Below are 21,572 nucleotides of genomic sequence, written 5' to 3' on the forward strand. Positions count from 1 at the left end.
AGCTATGTGGAAATAAAATATTTTAGATTAACTTCTGTCATTTGTGTCCTATTATGAAGATTGCAGTAATATTTTATGTTTAAACCAATTTTAAAGCATGAGAAAATAATTTATTCATCTGGTTCATAATTGTCTTCTTTCTCTACTTGATTATTCTACATGATATAAACTATTCCCTAGATGAACTGTTTATTTGAAAAATACTGTGTTTGAGGTGATAAGAAAAGATAAGAAAAGATCCATGCATGCATGTACTGCATGAATTATTAGCATTTTACAGGCTACTCCAGGTGCAAATGTCCCTAAGTGGCATACACTCCAAGGGCCATACATTAAGTAAAACAAAACAGTAAAAACTATGCATAAGAATATCCAAATATATTTGAAGGTCATATAGAACTTGGATAATCAAATTAATGAATTCTGTTAAGTGAAAAGAAAAAAAAAACCCAACCCCTTCCCCACAAACAAACTCACAGTATTTTCCAAAGACCTGGTGGAATAACTCAGTTGAGAGCATTTGGCCCTATATGATACTCCACCTTTAGTATTTAATTTTTATATGTTACTTGCATGTAAGGGTTTAGGTCTATACATATGTTGTTTATAGTATGTTTAAATGTGTTATGTATGTGTACACTTTGAGAGCAAGCAACTAAGTTTCATTTTTAATGTATATCATTATGCCAATAAAAAATGACATTAAAGTTATCTGTCTGCCTGTCTATCCATCCATCCATCCATCCATCCACCCATCTGTCTAACTGAATTGTCAGTCTTTTCACCATCACTAACACTACCTTGATCAGCAGCCTCCCCACCACCACCACTCCCCTTCCCCACTTTCTCTTCTCCCTTGCTGGCATTTCCTTTCTTCTTGCTTAGCAGAGATATCTTGATTAATTGCTACTTTTCCATTCCTTGCCTGGCAGATAGCAGGAGGATAGCATGAAGAAATATATGGAGGTCTAAAGGTGATATATTGCCCAAGCCTCCCATAACTCTGGAAGACACCATTATACAACTCTTTATTCTGTCCCTTTAATTTTTTTAATAAATTAAAACAATATGACAAAACATACATTGCAACCTAAAGATGCAAACTTGAGCCTTTCCTACTTGTATCCCAACACTAGACAAAACTATCCCAATCACAGCTTTGCATTATGATGACATGACATACATTTTGTTACTTTCCCTCTCTTGCCAATGCATAGAAATTGATGGAAACCTGCAGGAAAGGAAGGATGAGGGTTTAATTATAAATGTGTGTGCTGTGGCTGGGAACTGTTACCAATCGTTAGGTGGTGTACCAATTATAGCCCTACCTATAGCAAGAAACCCCGGGGCGGTAACTCATACATTATTGTTCTTGTACTCATATGAACCACCTCACTGGGCTAAATATGAGGTTGCCTTTGAAGACTCAAATCTGTGATTTGTACAAAATATAATAACATGAATATTGACAGGTGAAAATCATTAACACTACATAACACTCGTGCTACAAATGTAAGAGATGGTCTTAATGCCCTATATTCCTTGAGTTAAGGTACTTGAGGGCTGTCTTCGAGGCAGAACCTACCATTCTGTATGTTAAATCCAGGTGGCAAAGCTTAGGATACTTTACTTTGTCAAGTGAGATGCATGGAGGCTCAGGAATCTCCGCCTGAGCTCTTTCATAGGCATTTGGAATCTAATAATTTGTATGGTTGTACACCATCATAGTTGCTTTTCTGTTATATTGTGTAATATTATGTTATTACTTACCTGTTTCATTGTGTTGATTTTGAGTAAACTGCAACATGTTGGTTGAAATAAGCATCTTACAAGATAGACAAACAAGTAACTTTTGGCTCTATTCAGACACATATTCCTACCAAAAAGCAGGCTACCCATCCAGCACTGTAAGGCTAGCCTGAAAGATGCACATTTATAGAAATATCCTTGTGTATATGGATTTTCAGTACCAGACTTTTTTTCCCCATTGGTATATCTAATTAATTTATTCTTTTAGAACCATGCTTTTTACTATTTAAAGGAATATTTAGGTATCTTTTAGGAAGAACTCTATGGTTTAGTTCAATGCACTTTTGTACCATATTGTGATTTGTTTGGTTGTGAATGAACCAAACTAATTGTAGCTTAGATAGACTATGTCAAAGGCTGGGTAAACACACTGCGGTGTTTTGCATGAATGTAAACCAGAAAGAGGAAATTTATGACTTTTCAGATAATAGCAGACTGCAACTCCCACAATCTTTTATTTTTTTGGACATGGTGAGGAAGAGTTCAGCAGAGCTTCTATTCCCCAATATATGTCCCAGAATTCCATGATTTAAAAAAAATCTGCATGGGTCTTCTTCTGGTCTACACTTACCTTCCCTCCTGACCAGAGAAAAAAGTGGGTTGGAAACAATATTTGAAAAAATGCTGAATATCAGTTTTGTCTTCTTTTAGCATTGTAACAAATTTGGGAGTTCTCTGACTCATAAGAGTTGTCCATATTCTTTTATGGCTCTTTCTTGGTTATTATGTACATTGATGCAACCCTTGGGAAAAAACATAGCAATAAAAGATGTGTATGTGATGTTGAATTATATTCCAACAATTTGGAAGTTAATATTTTATGGCTCTATGAACCCTGGTGTTAGGAAAATGAAATTATCCTGCATTGGTAGAATGAAATCTGCAGTACGGATGTTAAAGAACTCAAGAAATTCACATCAAGTTTTAAAATATCTTTAGATAGTAATGTCTTGAGAAAATGAAGTAATACGGTTCAACGTGGTCTAGATTTAAGACTATTAAAGAGCTGAACTAGTTCAAAATTATATGGATCTTGTTTTAAGTTTTAGTTTATTTTAATAATAAACAATCACTTTTTCTAACTGTATCACAACTGTTGTACTTTTTTTTAACTTTATTACATTTGACTAACATTTTTTTTTTACATCTACCCATGATGTAAATACTAGTCTTATAAGGGTAATGCCAACTGTATGGAATGTTTCCACTGAATACTAACCCTCCCTCCTAACCAGAGAAAAAAATGGGTTGGAAAGACTGAAATGATTGGACTCACCTCTGTGGTTTTGGTATCTATGTTGATAATACAGATTAATTACACTGACATCATAGGGCAAAAAGATTCCAGTCCTGAAATGGGAAGGAACCTTCTATTGGATGGAAAAAAATCCCCTTCAAACTAAAGTACTAAATAAAGGTGCCACCTGTTCCAAGATGTTTTATTAAATATATTTGTTGCCTAATAGTGCTTCTATTTCTTCAGAGCTCTCTTTCCTTCTCCTTTCTTGGGGGGTCCTTTTCCACGCAGCTTTCTCAATCGTTTCATCTCATCTTTAAAATCTGCATGTTCATCCCTAAATCAAAAGGGCAAACACAAGGAATGAGTCAAAGTACACATCCGCTTTATTTAATCTCAAATTAAAATGATTTCCAGTTTTAACCAACGGGCAAGCTGAGATGAAGCAACATACAGTATTTAATTTTCTTAAATGTGGAATACTTAAATGTGAAATACCAAAAAAGCTAATACAATCCTTGGTTGTATAGACAGAGGCATGGAATCTAAATCATGTGAAAATATTAGTACTACTTTATAAAGCCTTAGTAAGAACACACCTTGAACACTGCATCCAGTATTGGTCACCACATTACAAAAAGGATGTTGAGACTTTGGAAAAAGTGCAGAGAAGAGCAACTAAGATGATTGAAGGCCTGGAGACTAACACATATGAAGAAAGGTCGCAGCATTTGTATATGGCTACTCTAGAGAAAATAAGGACTAGGGGTGACATAGCAGTATTACAGTACTTGAGGGTGAACAAAGAACAGTGGGTCAACTTGTCCCAAAGATGCTTTTTTTCATGAGGAAACTGGACTTTCTTGTTTTTCTTTAAAGATGTTTTGCTTCTCATCCAAGAAGCTTCTTTAGCTCTGACTGCATGGTGACGAATGAAAGGACTGATACTCCTTACAGACAGTGGGTCATTTGCATTCTGATGGCCTCTAGATCTACTGGAGTATAATTTTCATCTTCAGCAAACATGATGATAAGAGTGATCAACCTCAGTATGATGCCTTTTAGAAATACAGGAAAACTGATCTGACTAAGTTGGCAGCAGTTACAGAGATGTTATGGAATGAATCATTAACCTATGATTCTTTTCTAAACAGCAGTTCTAATGCCAATCTGTAGCTTTGTACATAATGCCTACTTATTTTTCCTTGACTCAATTTTTCTGAATTTGCACAACTTACTGAACCAACGGGTAACTGGAACGGCGAAGGATTCCAGGGTAACATGAGATTGATTCGTTTGTACATCAACGTGTTGTGCAAATCCAGCAGTCAGCTTCAGAGCTAACAGGATTTGTACTTGGTCCCCCTAATCTTAATCCAACACACTAACAACTGTATTTAGGGATAAATCTATTTCCCAAATAGCCCTGGATTTCTAGATCTTTTAAAAGCTTTTTCTAGCTTTGGTTCTGTTTCCCAATCTCAGCCACTTTATGATATGTGGACTCCAGTCTCTAGAACTCCCATGATAGGATGGCTATTACTAAGAATGCTAGAAATTGAAGTCCATACATCTTAAATTTGCTGAGTTTAGGATACACAGATCTAACTGAAGATGGGCATATGAAGAACCTATTCAACCACTGAATTCTGGTTCTTGCCTATGACACAGGAAACCATAACACTTCATGGACTCCTTCGTGAATCTACAGAGAAGCTTTTGAAAAAGAAAACCAGCCTGGAACTACTGGTAGTCAGATATAATTAACAATATTTTCTTTTTTAAAATGGAACATCAATTGATAACTAGTAAGTGATTTAAAGCCAAGTTAAATGATGTGAACATGAAACAGAAGATGTTATGGAATGAATCATTAACCTATGATTCTTTTCTAAACAGCAGTTCTAATGCCAATCTGTAGCTTTGTACATAATGCCTACTTATTTTTCCTTGACTCAATTTTTCTGAATTTGCACAACTTACTGAACCAACGGGTAACTGGAACGGCGAAGGATTCCAGGGTAACATGAGATTGATTCGTTTGTACATCAACGTGTTGTGCAAATCCAGCAGTCAGCTTCAGAGCTAACAGGATTTGTACTTGGTCCCCCTAATCTTAATCCAACACACTAACAACTGTATTTAGGGATAAATCTATTTCCCAAATAGCCCTGGATTTCTAGATCTTTTAAAAGCTTTTTCTAGCTTTGGTTCTGTTTCCCAATCTCAGCCACTTTATGATATGTGGACTCCAGTCTCTAGAACTCCCATGATAGGATGGCTATTACTAAGAATGCTAGAAATTGAAGTCCATACATCTTAAATTTGCTGAGTTTAGGATACACAGATCTAACTGAAGATGGGCATATGAAGAACCTATTCAACCACTGAATTCTGGTTCTTGCCTATGACACAGGAAACCATAACACTTCATGGACTCCTTCGTGAATCTACAGAGAAGCTTTTGAAAAAGAAAACCAGCCTGGAACTACTGGTAGTCAGATATAATTAACAATATTTTCTTTTTTAAAATGGAACATCAATTGATAACTAGTAAGTGATTTAAAGCCAAGTTAAATGATGTGAACATGAAACAGAAGACCACTCTCACTTTTAGTGACGATTTCTTAAATTATTCATGCCCTCGTTTAGGAAGTGTATGCCAAGAGTCAACTTGAGTAGGCAGATATAATGAAAAACATATCCTAGAGTGCGAATCTTTTCATTAAAGCATAATTATTCTCACCAGCAGAAAAGTACTGATTGTACCCTATAATTTTCAGTTACAAGATTCTGAAAAGCTCCCTTTTCTTTTTGAAAAAGGTTTATTTAATACGTCAGCAAATGTGGGAAATCTCTTTAGAACAGGGGTCCACAACCCCCTGAAAAAAGGTTTATAAGATTCTATAGTATGTGTTCCCTTCAATATTAATTGCTGAATTTCTGTGGCCTAATTTTAAATCAAATGTTGATTTTCCTACCATCCAATCCACAACCCTTTAGCTACAGATGTGTCCAGCTGTAACACATGCATGCACATACACACACTTTTTGCACTGTTATGGTACATGCACATATTATTTCTCTGCAGGACCGACTTTAGCATATCACATTTATTTGACTTTAACTCAGGAATAGAAGGGGTGAAATAACTTTAAAGGTGGCCATAACCATGCCAATGGAATACACACAAAATTGACAACCTGGATCCATGGTCTATATCAGGGGTGTCAAACTGCCAGCCTGCGTGCCGGATGCGTCACGACAAAACCGTGCCCACCCCATTGCCGGCAATGGGGAAAAAGCTCTGATACGTCGCACGACGTCAGGTGACGTCGCGAGTTTGACACCCCTGGCCTATATGAATACAGAGCCCAAATTAAGCACATGAGAAAAGTAAATTGAATTTAAAAGCAACAAATTTTTAAAAAAACGCAAATATTTCTTTGGTATCAACTGGCTTAACATTAACACCCAGTTTACAAAAAGCTAAGGGGCTATATAAAATACATGCTATGTGAGGTAATAATTTTGGTCAACTACTCTTCTAATAACATAGGAACCATCTGCTGCAATTAACATTATCTTTACTAGTTGATTTGGGGCTGGGTAATGTTTTTTCTTATTCCTGCACATCATTAATAGGAATTGCTAAGCTATGGTAGGAGTTCTCAAAATGGTCATGAGCATTTTGAGAGCACTGGGGGGGGGGGTCATGAGCAAAGATCACTGGCAATAGCACTTAGACTTATATACCACTTGATAGTGCTTTACAGCCCTACTAAGCAGTTTATAGAGTCCCCAGTCTGGGCCCTCATTTTACTGACCTCGGAAGGATGGAAGGCTGGAGCCGGTTAGGATCAAACTCCTGGCAATTGGCAGAGTTAGCCTGCAATACTGCATTCTAACCACTGCGCTACAAGGGTTCTCAAAGGGGACTATCAGATTTCTGGATGGCCAGAAGGGTCGAAAGGCAAACTGGCAGATGCACAGCAATTGTTAAGTTTCTGTAGATAGTCCTTGACTTACGAACACAATTGAGTTCAAAATTTAAGTAGTTGAGACATTTGTCAAGTGAGTTTTGTCCCATTTTATGACCTTTCTTGCAACAGTTGTTAAGTGAATCACGGCAGTTTTTAAGTTAGTAGTATGGTTGTTGAATGAAACTGGCTTCCCCATTGACTTTGCTTGTCAGAAGGTTGCAAAAAGTGATCACATGACCCTGGGACACTGCAGCCGTCATAAATGTGAACCACTCGCTAAGCAACCAAATTTTGATCATGTGACCTTGAGGATGCTGCAGTGGTCGTAAGTATGAAAAGTTTGATAACTTTTATGAAATCAACTGTGATGGAAAGTCTGCCTCTGGAATTTATGAATGAAATAGATGGACCAAGAACAACTTATCTCAGCCTTGGAATAAAATATTCTATAATGTAGGGAATTTTGTTTGGGAATTCTGAAAGTTATAGTCTGACTCATTTAAAGCTCCAAGAAGGGATAGAGTAGTGCAAGGGTCCCCAAACTGTGGTCTGTGGCCCACTAGAGCAGGGGTCCCCAACCCCCAGTCCGTGGACCAGTACTGGGCCACAGCATGCCAGCAGCCGGGCCGCACAAACAAGCAAAGCACCATCCGCGAGATGCAGGCAGCACACAAAACCACACACCCTCTGGTCCGTGGAAAAACCTCTCTCCACGGAACCAGTCCCTGGTGCCTAAAAGGTTGGGGACCTCTGCACTAGAGGGCTTTAAGGGGTTTGCAACTGGGCCGCAGAAACGGCCGGAAAGCATGCACACGCACATCCTCACTTGAGGGAGCAGGGGGTGAGCGCTTGTTCACACTCCATTTAAGTGAGCGGCAGGCATATGTACATGCCACTTGTGCAAATGGAGCTGCACACATGTGCTTGTGGGCGCTCACACGGAACCATCCCCTCTCCCACCCACCCTGACGGTCTGCAAAGCCGGAAATATTGGGGAACTCTGGGTTAGTGTTTTTCAACCATGGCAACTTCAAGAAGTGTGGACTTCAACTCCCAGAATTCCACAGTCAACCTATTTGGGTTTCCTGAGTTGAGGCTTGCACATCTTAGTTTCCAAATTGAGAAACACTGGGATAAACTAATTCAGAATTGTTTTGCACATTCATGTATGAAAAAGTAGCTCTGAAACCACTAGAAAGTTCTTGATACATTTTTTTTTCAAAATGTCATGTCATAATCATATCAGGTTAGTTTTTTAACAGTAGGATTATGTATATGAAGTCTCACTGACAGAATGTTAAACACAAATGTAAATTCCCAATATTGCTAAAAAAACCCCAAAACCCAAACATCCTACCATACTTTTTTTCTCTGAATATCCTGCAAAGTTCTCCTTAATCTATCCCAGCCACCTTTTTAATTGTGCACAACTGGATGTTTTTAAATTGCTTATGGTACAATTAAATCTGTTAGAGACCATATACATAATTCTAAAGAACTTAAAATAAGACTACCAAGAGTTCCTTTCACATCTTTTGATTAACTGAATAGAGCATTCTGCTTAAACTAACAAAATGAACAAAACCTTTTAATAAAGCCAAGTCTGATTAAAGAGCCATGCATTGAATTAGGGATTTAACTCTGATTTATATTTCCCAGTTGCATTATTTGTCCATTAGCCAGATAATATCATTTCCTCAAGGCTGTAGAGCTGTTAATATTGTTAGCTGTTCACAAAGTACCACACAGACCTTGATTCTGTTCCACTTCCATAAAATGCTTACTGCCTGCAGCCAAACATATTTCAGCTCGAGAGCCCTTGCAGGTTTTCTGAGAAAGGGATCAGTTAATAAAGAAGCTTGTAAAATTCTAGCATATAATTTATATTTTTCTGTGCCAAAGGGAAGCCCCTTTCCTTTGCCATTATCTCCCCAACAGTGAAGAGCACATCTAGATTGCCATTATATGGTTTTTAAAAATAGCAGCATTCAGGATGTTTTAAATGTAAGAAATGCTGCATTTGTTAACTCAATGTACTTGTCAACGTTGCTAACATCGGATGTTCTTGCTTTGACAACAGATGGAAATGCAGCCATTTTTTCTCTTTGCTTTTAGTTAGTTGATGCTGGGAGGGGGGATGTGGATGAGAGTCCAGTTAGTCATAACAATAATAACACAGCCGTGGGAGTCCAAGGTTCTTGCCGCCCAGAGTTGATAAAGATTTGGGGGGCTGGAGAGCTGGGGAGAAAGCCCACACTTCCAGCTAATTGGGGAATGTGATTTATGACTGTTAATTGGAGGAGGGAATTGTGCTTTGCTATTTTGTGCCCAGGGGAGGGGAATTCAGTTTTTGGCTTTACCTATGTAGTGCCGATATTTTGTTTCTCGAATAAAAGATTTTTTAAGGTAAACAATGCCTCCAAGTTCTTTTAAAGGGTTTCATCTGTCGGAACCATCACAGTATTGTTGTAAGTTTTTAGCTTAACATGAAACCAATTTCTTGCCATATGAATAAAACATAACAAGCCTCATATCTATGTTGTTGTTGTTGTTAGCTGCGAAGTCGTGTCTGACCCATCGCAACCCTATGGACAACATTCCTCCAGGCCTTCCTGTCTTCTACCATCTTCTGGAGTCCATTTAAGCTCACGCCTACTGCTTTAGTGACTCCATCCAGCCACCTCATTCTCTGTCGTCCCCTTCTTCTATTGCCCTCGATCTTTCCCAGCATTAGGCTCTTCTCCAGTGAGTCCTTCCTTCTCATTAGGTGGCCAAAGTATTTGAGTTTTAGCTTCAGGTTCTGGCCTTCTAAAGAGCAGTCAGGATTGATCTCCTCTAGGACTGACCGGTTTGATCGCCTTGCAGTCCAAGGGACTCGCAGGAGTCTTCTCCAGCACCATAGTTCAAAGGCTTCAATTCTTTGGCGCTCAGCCTTTCTTATGGTCCAACTTTCACTGCCATACATTGCAACTGGGAAGACCATAGCCTTGACTATACACACTTTTGTTGACAGGGTGATGTCTCTGCTTTTTAGTGTGCTGTCTAGATTTGCCATGGCTTTCCTCCCCAGGAGCAAGCGTCTTTTAATTTCTTGGCTACAGTCCCCATCTGCAGTGATCTTGGAGCCCAGGAAAACAAAATCTGTCACTACCTCCATTTCTTCCCCATCTATTTGCCAAGAATTGAGAGGGCCAGATGCCATGATCTTGGTTTTCTTAATGTTAAGTTTCAACCCAAGTTTTGCACTCTCCTTCTTCACCCGCAACAAGAGGCTCTTTAGTTCTTCTTCACTTTCTGCCATTAGAGTGGTATCATCTGCGTATCTTAGGTTGTTGATATTTCTTCCGGCAATCTTAATTCCAACTTTTGATTCATCTAGCCCTGCCTTTCTCATGATGTACTCTGCATATAAGTTAAATAGGCAGGGCGACAGTATACAGCCTTGCCGGACTCCTTTCCCAATTTTGAACCAATCAGTGGTTCCGTGTCCAGTTCTCACTGTTGCTTCTTGACCCGCATATAGGTTTCTCAAGAGACAAATAAGATGGTCTGGTACTCCCATCTCTTTAAGAACTTGCCACAGTTTGTTATGATCCACACAATCAAAGGCTTTAGCATAGTCAATGAAGCAGAAGTAGATGTTTTTCTGGAACTCCCTAGCTTTCTCCATTATCCAGCGTATGTTGGCAATTTGATCTCTAGTTCCTCTGCCTCTTCGAAATCCTGCCTGTACTTCTGGTAGTTCTCGATCCACATACTGCTGGAGTCTAGCTTGTAGGATTTTAAGCATGACTTTACTAGCATGAGAAATGAGTGCAATGGTGCGATAGTTTGAACATTCTTTGGCACTGCCTTTCTTTGGAATTGGAATGTAAACTGATCTTTTCCAATCCTGTGGCCACTGTTGAGTTTTCCAAATTTGCTGGCAAATTGAGTGTAGCACTTTTACTGCACTGTCTTTTAAGATTTTGAATAGCTCAGCTGGAATACTGTCACCTCCACTAGCTTTGTTGTTGCTCAGCTTTTCTAAGGCCCACTTCACCTCACATTCTAGGATGTCTGGCTCGAGGTCAGTGACCACCTCATTGTGATTATCTGGGACGTTAAGCTCATTCTTGTATAGTTCTTCTGTGTAATTTTGCCACCTCTTCTTAATCTCTTCTGCCTCTGTTAGGTCCCTGCCATTTTGGTCCTTTATCATGCCCATTTTTGCATTAAACGTTCCCTTCATCTCTCCAATTTTCTTGAAAAGATCTCTGGTCCTCCCTATTCTATTGTTTTCTTCTATTTCTTTGCACTGTTCATTTAAGAAGGCATTCTTATCTCTTCTAGCTATTCTCTGGAATTCTGCATTCAATTGGGCATATCTATGTTTTTCTCCCTTGCCTTTCGCTTCCCTCCTTTCCTCAGCTATTTGCAAAGCTTCCTCAGACAGCCATTTTGCTTTCTTGCATTTCTTTTTCTTTGGGATGGTTTTGGTTGCTACCTGTTGTACAATGTCGCGAACCTCTGTCCATAGTTCTTCAGGCACTCTGTCTATCAGATCTAATTCCTTAAATCTATTTGTCACCTCTACTGTATATTCAACAGGGATATGATTTAATTCATACCTGAGTGGCCTAGTGCTTTTCCCTGCTTTCTTCAGTTTAAGCCTAAACTTTGCAAGGAGAAGCTCATGGTCTGAGCCACAGTCAGCTCCTGGTCTTGTTTTTACCGACTGTATAGAGCTTCTCCATCTTTGGCTGCAGAGCATATAGTCAATCTGATTTCTGTGTTGACCGTCTGGTGATGTCCATGTGTAGAGCCGTCTCTTGGGTTGTTGGAAAAGAGTGTTTGCTATGACCATCGTATTCTCTTGACAAAATTCTATCAGCCTGTGCCCTGCTTCATTTTGTACTCCAAGGCCAAACTTGCCTGTTATTCCAGTTATCTTTTGGCTTCCTACTTTAGCATTCCAATCCCCCATGATGATAAGGACATCATTTTTTGGTGTTACTTCTATAAGGTGCTGTAGGGCTTCATAGAACCGGTCAATTTCATCCTCTTCAGCACTGGTGGTTGGGGCATAGACTTGGACTACTGTGATATTGAATGGTTTGCCTTGGATTCGAACTGAGATCATTCTGTCATTTTGAGGATTGTATCCCAGTATTGATTTTCCTACTCTTTTATTGACTATGAAGGCTACTCCATTTCTTCTGAGGGATTCTTGCCCGCAGTAGTATACCTGATGGTCATCTGAATTAAATTCACCCATTCCTGTCCATTTTAGTTCGCTGATACCTAAGATGTCGATGTTCAGTCTTGTCATCTTTTGTTTGACCACGTCCAGCTTGCCTTGATTCATGGATCTTACATTCCAGGTTCCTATGGAGAAAAAATCTTTACAGCATCGGACTTTCCTTTCACCACCAGACATATCCACAGCTGAGCGTCCTTTCGGCTTTGGCCCAGTCGCTTCATTCTTTCTGGCGCTACTAGTACTAGCCCTCTGCTCTTCCCCAGTAGCATATTGGACGCCTTCCGACCTGAGGGGCTCATCTTCCAGCGTCATATCGTTTTGCCTTTTGGTACTGTCCATAGGGTTTTCATGGCAAAGATACTGGAGTGGGTTGCCATTTCCTTCTCCAGTGGATCACGTTTTGTCAGAACTCTCAGCTATGACCTGTCCATCTTGGGTGGCCCTGCACGGCATAGCTCATAGCTTCATTGAATTACGCAAGCCCCTTCGCCACGACAAGGCAGTAATCCATGAAGGGGCTCATATCTATACACTTCCTATTTTTGTGCATGTCAGAAAAAAGGAAATTAGAAGCATCTCCTGATTTTTAACAAATTATAAAATAACTTGGGGGTTTACTTTTGAAACTTTAGCTAGGAAACAAACCAGGATCTGAAATCCTAGAAAGGAGTGAGCATTTAAGCCTGAACAAACTGTTTTTTAATAAATACAAAAAAGACTTTGGGCTTTTCTCTATGTTCATGCATAAGCCATAGTTTGCTTAACTTGGATTGAATAAATTGCTGGGTTTAGTTATCATTCTAAGGCAAGGATCTCAAAACCTTGCAAGATGCCATGAGATCCACAGATTTATGATATTTTGGCTGGCAAGAGCGCATAAATAAATAAAGCACTTTATGTCTTACATTTATTTCGTAGGATATGAGCATAGGCACTTACATGTACATCAAAATCTACAAGAATGCAGGTATAACATTGTTATCAAAGTGTCACCCCTTTGTACAAATGGGTAATATCAATCCATGTAGAAAAGGATAGGATGTAAGGTTTGGAACAGCTGAATAATCACACGTGCAAATCCACAGCTTACAATCCACAGTGCTTTAGTTCACACAACACATTAAATCAAAGCCAAACAAATTACACAACTATTACAAAATAATTCCTGACATGAAGAACAGCCACAACACACAGAACAGCTTAGCTGAACAAACTTAATAAGGAAAACATGATAGAGGTACTGTATGTAAAATTTTGCATGGTATGGATACTGCTAGAATCTTATGAAGTTAAACAATTAGAGACTTAGCAGAGAGCAAACCATCTTCTCCTTTCAGTCAGTGTTTCTATTTATTTATTTGTTATTATTTTTTCGCAGCCCATATTCCTTACAAGGTGACTCTGGGTGACTTACAAATTATCAAAACAAGCAAAAAAAAAAGATTAAAACAACACAAAGTTTAAAAATTTCTGTGGAGATTTTCAATCATCCAGGTCATGGTTGTCCCAAAGGGGCTTTTTCAAAAGGCATTTGGGCTAGGGGGGCATTTGCCCAGGTTCGCCTGGTACGCCAGTTGCGCCCCTTTCTGGACCGAGATGCCCTACGTACAGTCACCCACGCACTCGTTACCTCCCGTATAGATTACTGCAATGCTCTCTACATGGGGCTGCCCTTGAAGACCACCCAGAGGCTTCAGCTGGTGCAGAGTGCGGCCGTGCGGGTAGTGATGGGAGCACCCCGATACTCCCATATTACACCCCTCCTGCATGAGCTGCATTGGTTAGCGGTTGTCCTCCGGGTGAGATTTAAGGTGCTGGTACTTACCTTTAAAGCCCTACATGGCTTAGGCCCGGGATACTTGCAGGGCCATCTGCTGCCGGGAACGATCTCCCATCGCCCAGTACGCTCACACAGAGAGGGCCTCCTCAGGGTGCCGTCGGCTAGACAATGTCGGCTGGCGACCCCCAGGGGGAGGGCCTTCTCTGTGGGAGCGCCAGCCCTATGGAACCAGCTTCCCCCTGAGCTTCGGATGGCCCCAGATCTCCAGTCCTTTCGCCGCGGCCTCAAAACACTCCTTTTCCACCAGGCTGACCTGGACTGACAGGGATTTTAATTTATGTTTTTAATTTTTTAACTTTAATTTTTAACTTATTTTAATTTTAATTTATTCTACAGGGCCATTAATTTATTTTTTCTTTTAACTTCTGTATTATTGTATGTTGTTGTTAGCCGCCCTGAGTCCTTTGGGAGATAGGGCGGCATATAAATCCCAATAATAAATAAATAAATAAATAATTTGGTCTTTATTGTGAACTTCCTAGACTTTCAGAAAGGCCTGAAAAGGAAAGAACCAAAAAAGTCCAGTTGGCTTTTGAAAAAGCACCTCTGGGACAAAGTTAAAACCTTATTAAGCAATATATTAAAACCAAGCTAAGATAGCGAAGAGCCAGATGGGATGGGGATGAGGTCTTCTTACCCCGTCAGTCACCTCCAGAGGTTGAGTGCCCTCCTCAGGACCCCAGGCCAACTGGCGAAGCCAGGTTTTGATTCCCTTCCAGAAGGCCAAAAGGAGGGGGCAACTCTAATCTCTGGTGGAAGAATGTTCCATTGAGATGGGGCCACAGCAGAAAAGGCTCTTCTCTTTGATCTTGCCTGCTTCAATACCTTAGCAGACAGGATCGGTAGTAGGCCTCTTCCGCTGGCATACGTGGGGTGGGCTTGTCCCATCAGAGAGAGACAGCTCCTCAGATACCCTGGAGCCTGGACCATGTAGTGCTTTAAAAGTAATGATCAACATTTTGAACTGGATCCAGAAGTACACCAGCAACCAATGCAACTTGCGTAGTAATAGTGTTACATGTTCAGCCCTAGGAGCTCCCAGGCTGTGCACACTGCTGCATTCTGCACTAGCTGAAGCTTCTAAATACTCTTCAGGGGTAACCCTATGTAGAGCATGTTGCAGTAAGCCACCCATGAGAAGATAAGGATACAAGTGACCACGCGCACGGCCTCGGGATCCATGTAAGGGCACAACTGGTGCACAACACATAGTTACACAAAGGCTCTCCTAGCCACGACTACCACCTGCCCTTTGAGCAGGAGTCATAAGTCCAGGAGGACCCCCAACTTGCACACCGTATCTGTCTGGGGTAGTGCAACCCCATCCAGAGTTAATGATGATAAACCGCCAGCTCCAGAGGTTCCTTGCACCCACAGCCACTCCATCTTGCTTGGGTTCAGCCGAGAAAGGGCAGTCACAGCATCACCCAGGATGCAGATGTACAGCTGTATATCATCAGCATACTGATAATATCTCATCCCATATGATCTCACCTAGCAGTTTAATGTAGATGTTAAAAAGGAGTGGGGACAATACCGAGGCCTGTGGTGTCTCACAAAGGAGTGGCCGAGGGCTTAAATTCTTGGCCATCATGGATTAGATATGTAGAAAGAACATACCAAGAAAACATAAAATACCTCACAGGAGGAGATATATAATATACTGCAACTAATTCAAGCAACAATGACTTTAAACCACAAAGAAATTCAAAATAACTTTGAAAATATAAATCAATCTATTTCCAAATTAACTTTAGAACAAAAAAAATTCCCAGAAAACAACTGAGAAGGAGCAGATAGAACAGATAAATGGATACAGAATTGAGAATAGAGACTTAAAGATGGAACTTAACAAAACAAAGAAACATGACTTAATTCTAGTGGAAATTTTTTTGCAAGAATTGGAAAAAACAACTTATCCCGTAAGACTACAAAATAAATCTGAGGACAAGAAAACAGATTGGATAAAATGGACTGTAGAGATGTCAGGAACATCAGAGTGAAAGGGAATGATAAGAGAAGTGGAGAGAAAGAAAAAGATCTTCAATAAACATGGAAAGGCAGAAGCCCTGCAGAAAGACACTTTACCTGATTTACTTTTTATATCTACAATAACATTTACGAACATACGGAAAAACCTTTTGATTCAGCAAAATACATTGATTATGAAAGATACTGGGCAAAGGAAAAAGATTAAAGTGGAAACCAAGAAAACAGATGATGGGACTTACCAGAGAGAATACTTTAAAAAGATACATTTGTTTGAATATGGTTAAAGAAATAGAAAGGATTTGGAATATATATGTTATTCTAAGAGGGATGAATTCCCTAAATAATATGCTTCCCCCCTTTTTATTCTCTTTCTTGATATGAGTAATATAAAAATAGTTGAAATAGCTTAGATAAAGGCAATGTTTTAGATATTTAAATGTGATTGAATTTATGAAAATTATAATGGATTAAAATGTTTTGAATAAGAGTTAAAGGATTAGACGATTAGATGTATTAATTGGAATAAAGGTTAAACATATTTTTAATTATAGTTAATAAAGAATAAGAAATCTTGGAAACAAATATATATTAGCTTAGGAGGGATATATATTTTTAGTACGTTATTTTTATGTTTCTTTATTCTTGCTCTTTTTTATTGTTTTATCTATCCCTTAGGAAATGCAAAAATGTGAGATGGTTCATACGGAAAAAATAGAGTCAAATTTTTAAATGTAATCAATTTTTTTTAGAAAATCTTTACCAATAAGAATACCTAGAATTTGGTGGGAGAAATAAATTAAAATAAGGACTGTAACAGGATCTATGATAAGACAACCAGAATGATCGGATAGAAAAGAAATATTATACTGATGAGATTATTTTTAGGAACATTGGGAATATATATATAATACAATTCTTATTGTTTCGAGAGATAACAAATATATATATATATATATATATATATATATATATATATATATATATATATATATATATATATATATATATATATATATATATATATATATATATCTCTCGAAACAATAAGAATTGTATTAACTCAATGTTTGCAAAAGAGGATATTGTGGGAAAAGAGGAAATCAGCTAAAACTACTGTGTGGATTATGAAAATCAATTGTTAATGATTGTTTTATAAATGTAAACCCAGACAACACACTGTTCACCAATTATTAAGTGATTTATGTTTTTTTAAAAAAAAATCAATAAAATATATTACAAAAAAATAAAGTAAATTAATTAGGTGTTTGGCAGATACTTCCATTAAGTAAAAGAAGAAGTCACTCTTGAGGATTCATCATTCATCACTCTAGAAAGGGTACAGAGAAGAGCAACAAAGATGATTAGGGGGCTGGAGGCTAAAACATATAGGGAACAGTTGCTGGAATTGGGTATGTGTGGTCTAATGAAGAGAAGGGTGAGGGGTGACATGATAGCAGTGTTCCAATATCTCAGGGGCTACCACAAAGAAGAGGGAGTCAAGCTATTCTCCAAAGCACCTGAAAGCAGGACAAGAAGCAATGGATGGAAACTCGTCAAGGAGAGAAGCAACCTAGAACTAAGGAGAAACTTCCTGACAGTTAGAACAATTAACCAGTGGAACAACCTGCCTCCAAAGGTGGTGAATGCTCCAACACTGGAGGTTTTTAAGAAGAGACTGGACAGCCATTTGCCTGAAATGGTATAAGGTTTCCTGCCTGAGCAGGGGGTTGGACTAGATGACCTCCAAGGTCCCTTCCAACATCATTATTATTATTATTATTATTATTATTATTATTATTATTATTATTATTATTATTATTATTATTATTATTATCATTTACTGTCACTGTGCCAGTCTGCCTCTATCCTTCCCCATATTCCCATATCTCTGAATTACCTGTAGAGGCCATAGGAACGAAGCTTCCACATGAGAGCACTGTAGGTATTGTGAGGAGGATACCAGTCATAGACTTCCTTGCGCTTTGCCAAGGGCTGCTCACTTAACAGCTTGACGACTTTCATGGATGAAGAATCGGTTGGGCGAACAACTTCTCCAAATATTTGCTTACTCAGGCGGGCCATCCGTAAGGCATAGTTGGAAAGAGGAGCTGACATCTCCAAGTACAAACGAGGCAAGTGGACATATGCACTCCTTCTTCAACCAAAAGTGAGAGAAGAAGGTAGCATTAAGACATTCTACCATTTGCTTCCTCTTTTTTTTAAATATAAAAGCTAGGATCATACACCATATTAAGCAATAATGTAGTTTACTGGATTTTAGCTTTGCATATTTGTGTTCAACAAAATACAATGAAGTGAGCCATGACTTAGTGTGAGATAATAACCCTAGGTGCATTTCACATAAGCAGGCACCATGTCATGAGAGATGACTCACTCGAAAAGTCAATTGTGCTGGGATTGATCAATGGAAAAAGGAGAAGGGGCCACCCTAGAACCCAATGGCTGCACAAATAAGTACATTTACAGGTTTATTTTTGTTATTATTATTTGTGCTATTTTTTCCTATTCCTATACTATTTTTGTACTCTACGGCAATAGCACTTACACTTATATACCACTCCATAGTGCTTTACAGCACTGTCTGAGCAGTTTACAAATATCAGCATATTGCTCCCAGCTATCTGGCTTCTCATTGTACTGACCTCGGAAGGGTGGAAGGCTGAGTCAACCTTGAGGCCATCAGGATCAAACTCCTGGCTGTGGGCAGAATTTGACTGAAATACTGCATTCTAATCACTGCACCACCACAGCTCATCTAAATAATCTATGGGCTACTTCTGAGTGTTGCTAACCAGACTTCCAGCATTGCCATTCCCAATTGATCCTTTTATTGGTCCCTCCCTCCCTGTTAATTTATTTTCCCTCTGCTGGGCATGTTACCTGAGGTCAAACAAATGTGGAAGGACTTGAGCTGAACAGGAAGTAGCTCTCCCAATCAACTGAAAGAACCTCTTCTCCCCATACCTGTCACCCGTCAGACAGGTTTTCTTCCATTTCAGTGCATGACCCTTCACTATACATGTGACCTATCAAACATGGATTCAGCACTCTTCCATGTTTAAATAACAGATCAAATATTATTTCATGTTTAAATGAACAGGATAATATTCTTTCTGAAGAATATTAGATCCATGCTTAAAAATAGTTTAAAGTCATCGGCATCCTGACATAGGCCACTTAAAAAAGGCCCACCTATATCACAGGGAGCCAACGAAACCCAGTTGCAGTTCAAGAGAATTATTGGTGCTTGTTTTTCTCATTAGACAGTGATGGTCAGTGCAAAGAAACAAAGTTGGGGAATCCTGCAGTTGCTTTTTTTTAACTTGTCCTGCATCAAACCTATTAGGATATCACTACTTCCTGGTCTCATTTCTGAGGCAGATTAAAGTTTAGCCATTGGGACTGTGCTTTTTATGTTACAATATTTTTCTGGGGACTCAAAACAATGGAACAAAGCATTGAGGAAAAGCCCTCGATCACAAATCTTTTTTAAAAAGGGGGGGGGGGGCATTCTGGAGAAATTTCCCTGACCAAATTGTCTGAATGAACTATTGGATAATACATAAAGTATCTGCATAGAGATGTATATGTGTCTGCATGTATCAAATCATGAAAACAGTGACATGCCATAAGATCTGCCAGTTCTCCATATGTGCTATGACTTCACATGTGCATACAAAAGGGCATAGCTTACATCAAGATGAGATACTGCTTTCATCATTTTGACAAAAAGGTTGGAGCATGTGACTTTTGCAAAGATGGAACGGAGAAAAGGATATTCTCCAATTTCACAGTAGGTATTGTTTCTACACCTTAAATAAATGGGTCTCACAGGGTGGGGGAGGGGAATCAAGCTTCTTTTCCCCATACTTTTTCTTTTAGGCAACCATTGAAGCATCTTCTAACTAAGAATGTTAACCAATCAACCACATCATTTCCCAAACATTTTCAGGCAGGAAAATTCGAAAACAACAGCATTGGTTTTACAATAACTGACACGTATTCCCTTTGCTTTTAAAGCGGTGTTTTTCAATCCCAGCAAGTTTAAGATGTGCAATTCTGGGAATTGGAAGTCCACACTTCAGACTAACTCCTGCAGCAAAATTTATGAAAGCGAACAGCAGATTGCATTCGTTCATCTTCAGCCAACGGATTCCCAATACATTAATCTACGACTACACTCGCAAACTGTTTTCATGTTCTGAGAAAATGCCCATATAAGCATCTCTTAACAAACCCTATTATATCATTCCCTGGGGAAAATAAATTAATAAATAAATAAAACCTCAATTGTTTACAAAGAAAAGGAAAAAAAAAACACCTGTTCGTCTTCACAAAAACACACACAACCATTCATTTTTTTACTAACCCAAACGAAGCACAAGTTGCTTTTAAAATAAATTACAAAAGCTTGAAGAAACACCCCCAAAAAATAAAACAAAACAATTCGCCCCTCTACTAACCTTTCAGCTCTTGAAAACGCGCACACCTCTTTACCCGGAGGAAGTGCACTTCTCCCTAAACGCTCCGGGCAGGTCAACGGATAAAATCCAAACGGCGGAAACATGTGAGCGAAGGTACGTTCTGATACGCATGCGGACTTTCTGTTCCTCTATGGATGCTACCATCTTGAACAGGCTGGGCGTGACGTCACTGTACGGAATCGGGAGTTTGGTGAGTGTTTGGGATCGAAGCGGCCTTTGGAGTATGCGCTCTTCGCGGAACTGGTGCTTGAATGGGATTATGTAGTGTTATGTTCCTATTCAGCGTTAGCTTTATTTCAGCCAAGATTTTACAGACTCCACGCCATCTCAGCACATCTCAGAAGGTTGCTTTTGCTTGGGAAATAGGAGGAGGCGGCGCTAAATAACGCCACCATGAGCTCCGAGAGAGAAAAAACATAAAGAGTCCACTGGAGTTGGGAAGCGAATAAAATAAATAAATTTAAATTCAATACATAATTAAAATTATTGTTATATAAAGTAATAATAATAATGACTCAATAGGTGGACAAAAATACCAAATCCAGTCTAAACATCCGCCTGATAGTGCAACAAACCAGGCAGGAATATTAGTTATGTTTGCTACCTTGAATTATATATTTAAAAAGACAGGATAATAATATTTTTATTCAACCTTTTTAAATATATAACTTGAAGTGGAAACATACCTAATACTCTTGCCTCCTGTCTTCCTCATAACAACAACAATTCTGTGAGGTAGGTTGGCTGAATGGCAGAGTGACTGATTCAAAGTCAATTATGTGCTGGATGTGCCAACCTTTAGCAACTGCATAGATAGTTTTTCTGCATGACAATCTTAAGGCAAGAGGAAAATGTAATGGTAAATTAATAAAGTGAATAAGACTCACTGAGTTCAGTGAGGCAAATGGACCTGCCTGGGCAGGATAGCAGCTTTGCATAGTACAATTCTTGTAAATTTGTGGCT

At 39.0% G+C, this 21,572-nt stretch overlaps 1 protein-coding gene across 1 annotated transcript; it reads right to left on the reverse strand.

Annotated features, from left to right (window-relative positions):
• Positions 1 to 1,932: 1,932 nt before the first annotated feature.
• On the reverse strand, positions 1,933 to 20,719 carry MRPS33 (mitochondrial ribosomal protein S33; the record flags this gene model as incomplete). Its single annotated transcript, XM_081331882.1, is given in 4 exon segments — positions 1,933 to 3,383; positions 18,001 to 18,258; positions 20,588 to 20,706; positions 20,708 to 20,719. Coding segments are annotated over 4 exon segments (492 nt in total). The 3' UTR covers positions 1,933 to 3,280.
• Positions 20,720 to 21,572: the final 853 nt, after the last annotated feature.

This window comes from Vipera berus (genome assembly GCF_964194415.1).
Source record: "Vipera berus genome assembly, chromosome: 6".
Classification (NCBI taxonomy): Eukaryota; Metazoa; Chordata; class Lepidosauria; order Squamata; family Viperidae; genus Vipera; species Vipera berus.